Raw genomic sequence first — 13,571 nt, 5'->3', positions numbered from 1 at the left:
CAATAAACAAAAACATTAGCAGATGCTGCTATCATTTTACATTCGATAAAATCCCACATATCCATTTACAGATGTTACTCCAATGAAGACATGTTTACTGTTTTACACATGTCTTTGCTAATGTCCTAAATTTGGGTTCCAGATGATCTAGAAATGCAAGCCCCTCTTCTTCTTGCCGATCACTGCAGCAGCCAACCGAACCAGCCACGGACCCTTTTCCTTCATAATTAAATGAACGAACGTAGTCTTCAGAATGCTTATGCTCCTCAGCCTGTCCACACAGATACACCTTCTGTATCAAAAAAGAGCACATTTTATTATTATTTTTTTAAAAACACTTAAACATATTAGCATAAAAATAATGTCTTTTGATTTACCTTTTACTGTTTAATTTTTAACCAGAGTGTGTCCTCTAATGGATTCCTACATATAAAAAATGCACATGATTGGTCTGTATTATATTCATTCTTAAGATATAGCAAATAAGTATATGCACCTAGTGAACACATTTATGAAAACTGAAGCTGCACATATATCACACAACTAACTTAAAATTTTCCATTTGAACGTAAGACTTCTGTAGTTGAAGTTTACCTCTAAAACATCTTCACATATTTGGGGAAGCAATATAAGCTATGATTCTTATGTTTTTACACAATTATGTAGCTGGCCTATGTTAACCTATATTGATTAATCTGAACATAAAACAAAACTAGGAGTTAAAAACCCAAAATATAATTTTAACGGTCTATCTGGCAATTTTGATAGTCAAAACTTCATGACCACGTAGAGGACTCAAGAGCACTACAAAAATGCTAGTAATTTATGATCTACTTGTTACTCTGTAACAAATACATCACTCCAGATGGTCTTCCTGATAATGTGGGGAGAAGAAACTATCCACCCTAAGCACATCTACGTATGCTACTCCTGAGTAATGGTTTATAAACCTGATTCTTAAAATTGAAATATATGAGATCATTTTTCTCTTTGAGTTTGAACCTAACACCCACATATATAATAATTTGACATGAAGGTGATGAGCTCCAGGTGTAGGAGCAGTAAAACTTTTGGGAAACCCTGATTTATAAATAGTATTTAACTTTCATATAATACAAACTTGAAGACATTGGAACTTACTTCACCAAGACGAGGTTGGGTAAAACTATGCCAGTCTGTGTATGCGTATCTGCCAGAGTCCGTTACGCCCTGACCTACTCCCTTGTTGGACTCCAAGGTTTGGTGTCCACCTCCTTTGTTGGACTCCAAAGTGTAGCCTCCTTTAACCATCTCAAAACTTTGCTGTGTTTTGACTCCCTGGCCACCAAGGGTGCCAACAGACACGCTTGTGTCACAAACATTGGAAGTCTGTGTGGGAAGTCGAATATTTGCCTCCTAAAAAATAAAGTAAGAGTTATAAAAAGAATGAATCAAATTGAAACAAAGAATACACTTTCATTTTTTTTCCCACCATGTGCAAATCATTTAACTGCAATGACTCTTAGTTCTCCATACATAAAATGTGGATAATAACAGTACCCCTGTCACATGATTGTGATGTTTAAATGAATTAGCATATGCAAGGCACTTAGCACTCTGCTTGGCATAATAAGTGCTCAATGAACATTAGTCATTATTATTATTATTACTGTTATGATACTGGAGCCCTGGTGGTGCGATGGATAAGCACTCAGCTGCTATCCAAAATGTTGCTGTTTGAATCCACCAGCCGCTCCTTAGAAACCCTATGGGACAGTTCTACTCTGTCCTGTAGAGTTGCTGGAATCGATTCGACAGCAACCGGTTTGGTTTTGGTTTTTATTACGATGCTATAATCAAACCGTCATCGTTGGAGCACCACACAATTTCAAATAAAAGTGAAATTCAATTTACCATCACTTCTTCTCCAGGTCCTTCAGTATTTGATACAATTAAATTTTGCTGGGCCCTATCTTCAGGAAAACATTGTTTTTCTGCCCTCTTAGCAGTGACCCAGAAACATGTAAAGAGAACACCTAAAATATAAAAAGATTGAAGTAAGATAATATTTATTTTCTGGCTGGTATATATTAAATCATTTGAATTATATGATTTTCTAAAGTTCCTTCATAGAACTTTTAAAAATTCTTTTAATAAATTAAGATCACTTGGGTCATAAAATTTAAAACAGAATATTAGCAAATGGATTAATACATAGATGATCCCTGTCTCAAGGAGATTATGTCATTAGGCTACATAAGATACATATCAATTTAAAGTAAGATGGATAAAGTGAGCATAATTTATTAATAGTTTCCCTTCCCAGGTCCGGAATTAATTTTTGTTTCTCTTATTTCCTTCACACCGAAATAGTAACTTTATTTGTCAGAAGTTTGAGTTGTCAGGCAGCCCTGTCTCTCCTATTGTCTATCCTATGCTCTAATTTTCTATTCCTCAATAAGACACACCACAAGTTGGTATTATTGGTACTTAAGATTATACAGAACACACTCCAATAGCTTTATTACCACAAAATAAACAACCTTAGGCGTAAATGCAAACAAGAAAAGCAATTACATAAACGAGTGTCCGGCTTTGAAAGTGTGTATCAACTAATACAGTGCTAAGAGGAACATCCAGTTTATACCTGAAACTCCAATCAATGAATTAGGACACAGTAAAGGCTATGAAAACCTTTTGTAAATACAAATGGCTTTTGTGTAATCAAATAGATTATAAAATGTCTATGGCCATACTTTCCATTACTTTTGCATCTCCAATAACAGTGCAGAATGCAAAATATTAGCAACCTTTGCGTGCATTATTTTTTCTCAGTGGCCCACCATATAACCATTTTCCACTCATTGGAGTCTTAAGATGTATGCTAAATCACTTTTTTGTGTTCATTAATAACATTGATCATAAACATCTAAGCAAATTTTGGAGTTACCTAGTTTTTACTAATTCTTGTTATGAATTCTCTACATAAATTTGGCTAGTTGAAAGACTATAATATTTTATATATAATCTTAACAATCTTGTCCAACCTCTTCAGTTTGCAATGGAAAAATGAACTCAAAGCATAGGAAATGATTTACCCAACATCTCACAGCTAATTATTTTAAGAGCTGAGGCTACAACTTCTGCAACTTACTTTAAGTTTAATCTACTCTTAACTGATATTTTTCTTCTTCTCAGACTCAGAACTCCAAGTTATATAGTAGGTACAAAATTTTTTAAAGGTACATTTTTACCAAAGGCTGCAAATCCCATTGATATAACGAACTATCATATATTTTAAAAAACTAATAGCTAGAACTTCGGTCAACATATTACGGATAGTTATACTTACATAACAACAACGTAGAACCCAACACCATGGCAAGAATAGCCCATTTTCCAAGTATGATATTTGACGTCTTAATATCTCTCTGCTTTTTCGCAGGCATTGTACAATCAGATGGAGTTGTGCAGTCACATACTCTCACTGATAATAAGTGTTCTGCAGACAAACCATGTCTATCTTTTATTACGATAGGCAGAGAATAATAGCCATAATCAAGAGGCTCCTTTTCACGAAGAATGGCAGTTTTACCTAGGGAGATAAAAGACAAAATACATATTGATATGATCTTTCAGTAGCAATGCTATTCCTACTCTGTGTTCTCAGAAAAACAAAACAAACAATTAGCTTAGAAGAAACACTCTAGTGGTTCATTTTTCTGTCTTAAAAATGATATTGATTTCTTAGAAAAGCAGGAAAAAAATTAATGTAGCTTTACACTTCGTGTTAGTCTATCTTAACATAGAGTCATGTTTTCTTAAAAGATACTTGGAACAAGGGTCTCAGCAAAGAGAAATATAATCATTGCTATAAAAAAGCAAGATATTATCTTTTGTTTCTTTTAGAATCATTGAAATAATTTCTTAAAATATTTATTTATTATGATGAACTAAGGTGAAAGTCAAGACCATCAGTCATCTTGAGCTCCTGTTGACTACAAAATTTAGCATAATTACATACCATCCTTTGATTCTAAAGTCCAGAATTTGCTGGCAAAATTATCTAAATGGAATTGAAATGGTGAACCATTATCAGGCCCATCTGGATCTACAGGTTTCAAAACAGCAAAGTCTTTATCCGTATGACAAATTGTCAACTCTTCAGTAATTTGTGGTGCGTGATCATTATCATCTTCCAAAAGAACTACTAACGTTCCAGTGCAAGATCTACCATCTAAGGAAAATAACAAATAGGTTATTAATTGGCTTAAAATTTTATCTGTTTTCTACAACTCTGAAATGTATAATTGACATCTGCTTTCTACTAAATTCCTGAACTTAGATCAGCACACACACTTCCCACATCTCAGACATGATTGCTACAAGAACAGAATAATGACCTCTCACTCTTCCTTGAAGACTGGGGGCTGGATCACATGATCTCTTGGGTTTGTTTATTTGTTTTCTTTTTCACAACTAAAAAGTATGAGATTATAAGTAATGTCACTATAGAATAATCAGGAATAAGTCAATCACAAAAGGACAAGTATTGTATGACCTCACTAATATAAAACCCTTAGAATAGGCAAATGTATAGGGATAAGAGTTTACCACTGGTTACTAGGGGCAGAAGGGAAGGGGAAAGGGGAATCTTTGTTTAGCTAGCACCCAGCTTCTGTTTATGGGGATGGAAAATATGACAGTGAATGTTGCTGATGGTTTCACAGCATTATTGATGTAATTGGTTTCACTGAACTGTACAAATGAAAAATGTTGAATTGGCAAATGTTGTGTTACCTATATTTTTACAATAATTAAAAAAAGAAATGGATTTCTTACATCTTCTTTCTATATGAAGAGCATATACTTAGCCTTAGAATACAAAGATTTTACATTCCTCTACATTGTTTCTTGACTTCTTCCCCTGACCCTTTTCTTCACCCACTTGACAAACCCCTAAAACTATTGCCCTGAGGTAATCTTTAAACCTTAAACCGAAGTATCCTCTGAAGTCTTAAAACCAAACAATAGTTTAGATTAACTAGTAAAGAATGTCTGCCTTGAGCACTGTGGTCTTTTAAGAACTATTTATGTGGGATCAAATTGACAACAGCAACTCGAAAGATTAGATGGGAATAGGGAACAACGAGTTTATGTTAATGGAGGAGGACAGTTAGGAAAAAGAGGGTGAGAATGGTTGTACAACTGGAAGAATGTAATCAATGTCGCTGAATTGTACATGTAGAAATTGTTAAATTGGTGTATGTTCTGTTGTGTATATTCTCAACAGCAACAACAAAAAATAAAATGAATTGAAGGAAAAAAGGCATTTCTGAAAAAGCAAGAGGAAAAACTGGGAAAAAAAAAATCTCATGAAACCATTAAATGCTTCCCTTCCAGTAGAGTTGCCACTGCCAGGAATACTTACTTCTTCTTCTCTGTCTGGCAAAACCTCCTAAAATCTGTTCATATGTCACCTCCTCATATAAGTTGATGTGACATCTCCAGACAATGGTAGCCATTTGTCTCCTTTGACTTCTCAAAACACTGTTCATACTTGGCCCTCACACTACACTGTGCACAGTTTAATAGCAAGATCTGAGTCTTATCATCTTGAAAGCCCAGTGATCTGCCTCATATTTCTTGCTTAATTTATAGTTTAATATTAACGCATTGAACATAATGCAGTTATTATATTTATATTTTGCAAAAATTTAATTGAATAAACCAGGAAATTAGTTTGCACCCCCACCCTCATTTAGTTGAGATGTTTGCAAGAATAGTAACGCTTAACTAATCTCTACAGTGCCACTATTACTGGCCTAACTCTTCACACTTCAGTCTCAATAAATATTTTTAGTTAAAATAGTGCCCTTTATTTGTATTTCAGAGAGAATGAGGTTCAAAAATATGCTCAAATTCTACCATTTGTGATAGGGTAATAAACTACAAGAAGTGATAAGATTTGAAAACCAAAATAAACAGATTATTTAATTATTTAATTGATGAAATTTCCCTTTTTTTGTTTGGAACACTTGTCTAAATTTTGAAACATAGATGTTAAATTTATCATAAAGACTACTAATAAATCATATGCAAATATAATTCATTTTTTCTTTTTAGCTTGAAATAACACAAGCTGGATCATGTCGTAAATATCATGGAAATTTTTTTTCTGTTGAATAAGCAAAAAAACAGATTTATTCAAAGTGACTTTTAAATCAATTACTTATATGTGGTAACTACCGTATAAGCTACTTAAAAACTAGTCTATCTGAACAAGTTTTAAAATAGGTAGAAAGAGAAAAGAGATATTGATCTTATAAGAAGAAATACATAATAGAATATTAATATTTTGAGACTTCCAGAAATTTGTAAATAACTCTGAATACAAGTAACAACTTCAAAATTAGCAAACTAACAAAGAAGTGAGTAATGTGAAAAGAAAGCTTTTTTTTTTATTGAGAAATGTAGTTATAGTCTCTACACATGAGTCAACATGTGTGCTCTGATTTTACTTTTTAAAATTTAAGGAGAGAGTAGTTTTTCTCTATGGAAAAAATTGAGAGAAATCACACTTTAAAAATCTGAAAGAAATACGGCATCTATCCTGGAATACCCTTTGAACTTGGAACTCAAACCATCCTGGAGGACATTTCAGCCAAATTACTAATTGGTTCATAAAATAAATAACACCCATGAGTACTGTGCTCCTTTAAATAATTGTCTAAATGAAACAAAACGGTAAAAATTTACCCTAGACCAAAGATGAGAAGGTAAGGGGGGCAGGGAGGCTAGATTAACGGAAACAGAATAACCAGAATGGAAATAATGGGAATGCTGGCACGCTGAAAAATGTAACCAATATGACTGAACAATACATATGTAAAAACAAAACAAAACAAACCCGTTGTGCTCCAGTCGATTCTGACTCATAGCGACTCTAGTCAGAATCGACTCCACGGCAATGGGAGCAAAATATATAGAAATTATTAAATGAGAACCTACTTTGATGTGTAAACTTCCACCAAAAATACAATAAAATATTTTTAAAAAGAAATATGCCATCTGTCAGAAAGCATATCATCACTTATTAACCCTATATTCAACTAAAATTTATCACATAACTTATTATTTTTCCATCATAGTCTCTGTTCTAAGGATGGTGTTAAAAACAATGAAAGATGCTTGAAATCGTTAATCTGATGATAATCAAGACCAAAGCTGAAAATAAAATTATAATAGGCTTCTAAAACTACGAAAGGTTAAGTTTTCACCTTATCTCTGGGAAATAGAACCAAAAATAAATAATTACTGGTAATGGTTGAAGAGTGTGAAAAGGTAACTAATGGCACGTTTGTTTTCGTCTAAATCTTACTTTAAATTAAGCACACAACAAATGTCAAGCATCAGCGAGTAAGGAATACCACAAACTCAGAGGTGGAAAGCACATCTTGGACGGTAACTAAAATCTAAATTCACAACATGTTCACAACGAGGATTCTGAAAATAATAGTTTCCTATTGCCACTTAGATGTTTTCAGTAACCATAACTAACTGCATTATGAGTCACCTAATTCCAACTAGTTAACCAGGTTCTGTTGAGTTGATTCCAACTCATGGTGACCCCAAGTGTGTCAAAGTAGAACTGTGATCCACAGGGTTTTCATTGGCCGATTTTTCGGAAGTAGTTTGCCAGACCTGTTTTCAAAGTGCCTCTGAGGGAGCTTAAAAATCCAGGCTTTTGGTTAGCAGCCAAGAACGACTGTTTGTGCCACCCGGGAACTCCAACTCCATGTACCAAAACAAACAAACAAAAACAAACCTGTTGCCGTCGAGTTGATTCCAACTCATAGCGACCCTATAGACAGAGTAGAACTGCCCCATAGGGTTTCCAAGGAAAGACCTGTGGATTCCAACTGCCGACCTTTTGGTTAGCAGCCAAATGCTTAACCACTTGCGCCACAAGGGCTCCCTCCGTGTACCAAACCTGTTAAAAAACCCATTACTGTCAAGTTGATTCCGACTCATAGGGACCGGATAGAGCCCTAGTGGTGCAGTGGTTAAGAGCTCAGCTGCTAACCAAAAGGTTGGCAGTTCGAATCCACGAGCTGCTCCTTGAGACCCCTATGGGGCAGTTCTACTCTGTCCTATAGGGTCACTATGAATCAGAACTCTATGTACAGAGTTTAATTGTTAGAAAATTCTTAGATTCTTTCTTATTAAGTCACAGTACAATATGCCTTCTAATACTCTCCAACGATTTTTTCATGGCTTGTTTTTTTTTGGACTATGCCTTCAAAATGTTTACTTCTCCCACATGACAACCCTTAAATATTTATTTTAAGAAAATTACTTTTGCACAGTCAAATATAACAAAACATTTTCTAAGCTTTTGAAGTCAGTTTTCTATATTAAAATGAATTGTTCAAGAGCCAATTATACCTTTGGAATTGCAAAGCTCTTGGCAGAGAAAATCACAACCTAGACCTGGAGATTTTGGGGACTCTCAAATAAATAAAGGGATGGCAAATATCTGTTTTAAGCAAACGTATACCAAATTCTATGCCTGATAAAGGGTTGGTTTACCAAAAGAAAAAGAAAAAAAAAATCTAGTTAGGGTAACAGAATGTACATTAGAAAAAATGAAGGCCCCCTTTTATATAGAAGACGCATGAATATGAGAATTAACATATTATTACCAGTGCAAGCATGCTTACAAGGTATTACAAGAAGAATTGAGACTAGTGGGAACAATCACAGAAATTGTGATTGTCATTAATTTGAAGACACTGAGGGACCTGAATTTCAAACAGAAGAGACAATGCTTTTCTAGGTGGAGGGTGTATAAAATAATGCTTTCTATAGTGACAGCAAGGAAATCAGCCTGACTGAAAAAGAGGATCAACGAAAGAAACACAATGAAATAAATGAGGTACTAAGAAAGCTAGAATACTTAGATCATTATACAGAAATATTTATGAATATCAAAACAAAATGTTCATGCACAAATATAAGTAATTATTTATTTGGTTGTTGGAAGTATGTATTAATGGATTAAAATTCATGGAAACAAATCTTCATGTCATCATATGGTCTTCCATTAAAAATTTCTAACATCCTGATCTTTATTTCTTCTTGAGTACACCAGTTACCCATGACCTTGTGACGTATACTCATAGAGCTCAGACTTTGGCTTTTATTTCCTTGTACTACGATCATTGTGCTGATGTTGTGTTTTAGCACCAAAAGACAAAGTTAATTTCTTATATTTTTGTTCTCCATATTTTCCTTCTCTCCAAATAATATTTCATTTTCTTTTCATCAAGCCTCTACTTTTCTGGGAAATTTTCTCCATTTATCTTTTAATCTGGGCAGCAATTAACTGATCTCCACTTCTGATGATTTCCATACATTACTTTATGGAGTAAGAAAGTTTTCATACCATTAGAATCTCTTATGAGAATATAATATCCTTTAATATAATAATTTCAATACCTAATCTAAATATTTAACCGATAACATGAGAGGATTTTGCTTTGTCTTATGAATCCTAGTTTCCATGACAATTTGCCTAGTACTTGGAATTTAATAGACAATCAACATTTGTGGAATAAATGAATAAACATAAATCCTTGTTTGACAATATAATAGTACTCTTAAACCCATTCAGCTTTACTTAACTTTGTAAAAGAACAGCAAATCATCAGGATTATACTAATGTTTTCCCCATTCTTTAGCAGGTTTTTTTTTTCCCCTTCCTATAGCTATATTGAAAGAACTACACTAAAAGTATGTTGTTATGCATTGAATTGTGTCCCCAAAAAATGTGTGTCAACTTGACTAGGCCATGATTCCCAGTATTGTATGATTGTCCACCATTTTGTCATCTGATGTGATTTTCCTATGCATTGTAAATCCTACCTCTATGAAGTTACTCAGGCAGAATTAGAGACAGTTATGTTAATGAGGCAGGACTGAATCTACAAGATTAGGTTGTATCTTGAATCAGTCTCTTTCAAGATATAAAAGGGAGAAGCGAGCAGAGACGGGGGACTCCATTACTACCAAGCAAGAAGAGCCAGGAGCACACGTCTTTTGGACCGAGTACCTATTCTGAGAAGCTCCTAGACCAGGGGAAGATTGATGACAAGGACCTTTCCCCAGAGCTGACAGAAAGAGAAAACCTTCTGTTGGAGCTGGCACCCTGAATTCGGATTTACAGCCTCCTAGACTGTGAGAGAATAAATTTATCTTTGTTAAAGCCATCCACTTGTGGTATTTCTGCTATAATGGCACTAGATAACTAAGACATATGTGAAAAGTATGAAGAGGAAAGGAAGATCATACATGTGATTAAGCAATGACATTCACATCTAGGTTTTCTTTCAGAGGAAATTTTATATTTTGAAACCAAAATAGGAATATTTATTTAAAACCTATTGGTTGTCTCACTGATTAAGACTTGAGACACAGTGTTCCCATACCAAAGGTAATAGGAACAGACCAAAGCTGAGTGAGGAAGAAAAAATCTGAATGGGATAGATGTGTTAGACATATTAGCTTGCCCTTCCCTTATCAACTGTAAGCAGCTAGGAACTTCATTAATTTTACCTTTTTTCTCTCGTCAGAGAATCATCTTTAGTAGATGTGGCTTTTATTTTAAAGCTATAGGAAAACAACTGGGGTGTAATATATGAGAAAACATTTTTTATTTATCTTATTATCAAAATATGAAGGTGGGAAGTGAATAAACAGGAAACTTTTACTACTTACTTTCAATTTTTGTTAATTTCCATGAGATTTGATATATATTTATTCATACACTCACCCATTTCTTCTAAAGAAATTCAATGATTCTATAGAAAAAGACTACAGCATTGGTAAATCAGCTAACACCCAGCGTATGTAGGTAAAAACGGTGGAAACTTCTTGGATTAGGCAGACAGTCAGAAGGATAGGGTCTGTCATAAAAGCTTATCTAAGTTAATTTATGGCAATTTTCCCCAGATGAGTGAGTATGTAATTAATTTGTGTGATAGAATTAAATATTGTAACCTCTATTTATATTTTTGATTGTCTTCTTTTAGTATCTATTTTGTATATTTTTATAATGCATATAACACTAATCCATACCCACTGCCGTGGAGTCGATTCTGACTCATAGCGACCCTATAGGACAGAGTAGAACCGCCCCATAGAGTTTCAAGGAGTAGCTGGTGGATTTGAACTGCCGACCTTTTGGTTAGCAGCCAAGCTCTCAACCACCTTGCCACCAGGGCTCCAGTATAATAGTATATGTATATAAATAAACATACTATTAAACATATGGAGGTACGTATTTAAATGTGGTTTACTGATAAGACTGTATGTTCAAAAGTATTTCATGATCATTACTTTATGACATTTGAAGGGCATTTCTTTACAACATGGGTCCTAGAATTAACTTTCACAGGAATTGCAAACCATAGCAAAAGACTTACGAGCCGTAGTTTGATCATTTCTTTAGGAACGAAGATAAATGTTTTGTTCCCCTTTCAGAAAGGCTCAGAACAAACCTACCTTGAACTCAACTGTTCTAAATGGGTTGACCCCTTTCAGCAAATTCATATCATAATAACCAAACCTGTACTCCTGGACAAAATGGAGGTGTTCCAGTATGTCACCGTGTCCACAGCAAAGGTCTTTGAAACTTAGATTTGGGCTTTCACATCCTAACCTTGGGTTTACTGATGCAGTGGAGCCTAAATTGAGTGGTCTTCAAAAAACTGAGCAATCATACTTCAAACATTGCATTAAATTGTGATCTGGAAATAAGATTTCCTTTAAAAAAACACACACACACATGTTATGTAGAAGGTGGGAGACGAGACACCCTCCCAGATACCTTGGAGGAAGGAGGGATTGTGGTGGGCACAGAGGAGTGGATGCCAAGTGAATGGAGAAACCTGGACAGCAAAAGGTTTAGCCCCACAATCCAATTGTACCTAATGTCTCATGGTAAAATGCTGTCAACATGAAAAACAAATGATATGTTTATGTTTTATTTCTAGAAAATGGCACTCACCTGCATCCCTTGCAATCACCGAAAAATTATATTGGTCATTTTTGACAAATTTTGATTCTCTATCCAGTGTTTTTACAGTTTTCAAGTTACCAGTTATTTCATTAATTTCAAACCAGTTATCTTCATCTCCTATCTTCGTATATCTAATTTTGAGAAATCAAATGTCAATGGTCAGGCCAAGGACAAGCCAAGGAACACAGTCTTTAAAAATGTCATTTTGAAATATACGTAGAGCTTTCCTAAATTTGAAATCAACTTACATTACAATTAAAAATAAGGAGCTTTTTGAAAATTACATTACCTTAAGCCTTCACTACTGCCCGTTTCCGGATCCACTGCTTTGTATCCAATGAGCTCTGTACCAGCTTTGAGGCCATCTTTACTCTCAATAACTTTTACAGGTGGCCGACATTCAGGGCCCTCATCACGGTCTTTAACTTTAACAGTGACAGTTGTAGTGCACGTAGTAGGAGTCTGTGAGTTCGTTTTTTTAGACAATTGTGCTTCATTAAGTGCACAAACTTGCAAAATAATTTGGTGATGGACTTCGTAGTTCAATGGCTGTTCAATACACATACTTTTATTAGTCAATATATAATACTACATATAGAAGACTTATGATTATAATTGCAAGTTTTAGCCCAAAAGGGAAAGTCATTTTTATGTATTAAATGTTACCAAAAGTTGGTGCTAATGTAGTTAAAGATAAATAATTAGGTTTCCATAATGACAAACACTACCAAAACTGTCAATTTTAAGATTTAATAAAATTTTCTTCTCGCATTTATGTGAGAAGATTTTGCCTCATTTTTTCATTACAAGTTTTAAATATTAATAGAAATACCAAGTGTGTGTTTGAAAAAATTCAAATGGACTACTTTTCTTCATAATTTTATTATTTAACACGTGGGATAACAGTGATAACTATAATAGCCAAAGTCCCTCCAGGCTAAGTATATAAAATAATTATATAGATCACTAGGACATGAGATCTGGTCATAATAGAGAAGATACTTTAAGTTATCTTGAGTCAACTGATATGATGACATTATTTAGCAGCACCTATGAAACTTTTCAAAACATGTTAGATTTGGGTCTGCTTAGCTCCTAACATGGGGCCCTGGTGGCGCAGTGGTCAAGAGCTAGGCTGCTAACCAAAAGGTAGGCAGTTCGAATCCACCAGCTGCTCCTTGGAAACCCTATGGGGCAGTTCTACTCTGTCCTATAGGGTCACTACAAATTGGAATCAACTTGATGGCAATGGGTTTGGTTTGGGTTTGAGTTCCTAATAAAAACACAAGTGAATAATTAGAAAGAATCCTGAAACAACAGTTAAAATGGTTATAGTCTAAAATCTATCATGATAACAAAAGAAGGAGAAGGAAGAGAAAGAAATCTAGGAGCTAAATAAATAAATAAGTAGATAAATAAATGACAGTATAATAATTAAAGAACATCTTCTAAAAATCTTATCAGGAAAACACAGTTTCTGCATAAAGCGTCTAAGAAAATACATCACCTG

General features: G+C 34.3%; 1 protein-coding gene across 2 annotated transcripts in view; it reads right to left on the bottom strand.

Moving 5' to 3' along the window:
* DSC1 (desmocollin 1) overlaps positions 1 to 13,571 on the bottom strand; it is a 33,263-nt gene continuing 19,692 nt past the window's right edge. Inside the window, exons 10-16 of one of the 2 annotated variants that reach the window (XM_004386895.2) lie at positions 12,351 to 12,610; positions 12,050 to 12,192; positions 4,004 to 4,216; positions 3,332 to 3,574; positions 1,894 to 2,015; positions 1,141 to 1,395; positions 1 to 292 (exon numbers count right to left, since the gene is read on the bottom strand). In XM_004386895.2, coding sequence (XP_004386952.1) covers positions 95 to 292; positions 1,141 to 1,395; positions 1,894 to 2,015; positions 3,332 to 3,574; positions 4,004 to 4,216; positions 12,050 to 12,192; positions 12,351 to 12,610 — 1,434 coding nt within the window. In that variant the 3' untranslated portion in view covers positions 1 to 94. Of the gene's footprint in view, positions 424 to 1,140; positions 1,396 to 1,893; positions 2,016 to 3,331; positions 3,575 to 4,003; positions 4,217 to 12,049; positions 12,193 to 12,350; positions 12,611 to 13,571 lie in introns of both variants that reach the window. The other variant, XM_004386896.2, reaches the window with a different exon arrangement.

This window comes from Trichechus manatus, unplaced genomic scaffold (assembly GCF_000243295.1).
Source record: "Trichechus manatus latirostris isolate Lorelei unplaced genomic scaffold, TriManLat1.0 scaffold00175, whole genome shotgun sequence".
NCBI lineage: Eukaryota > Metazoa > Chordata > Mammalia > Sirenia > Trichechidae > Trichechus > Trichechus manatus.
The sequence above is the reverse complement of the archived record's forward strand: the minus strand, read 5'-3'. Positions and strand labels throughout refer to the sequence as shown.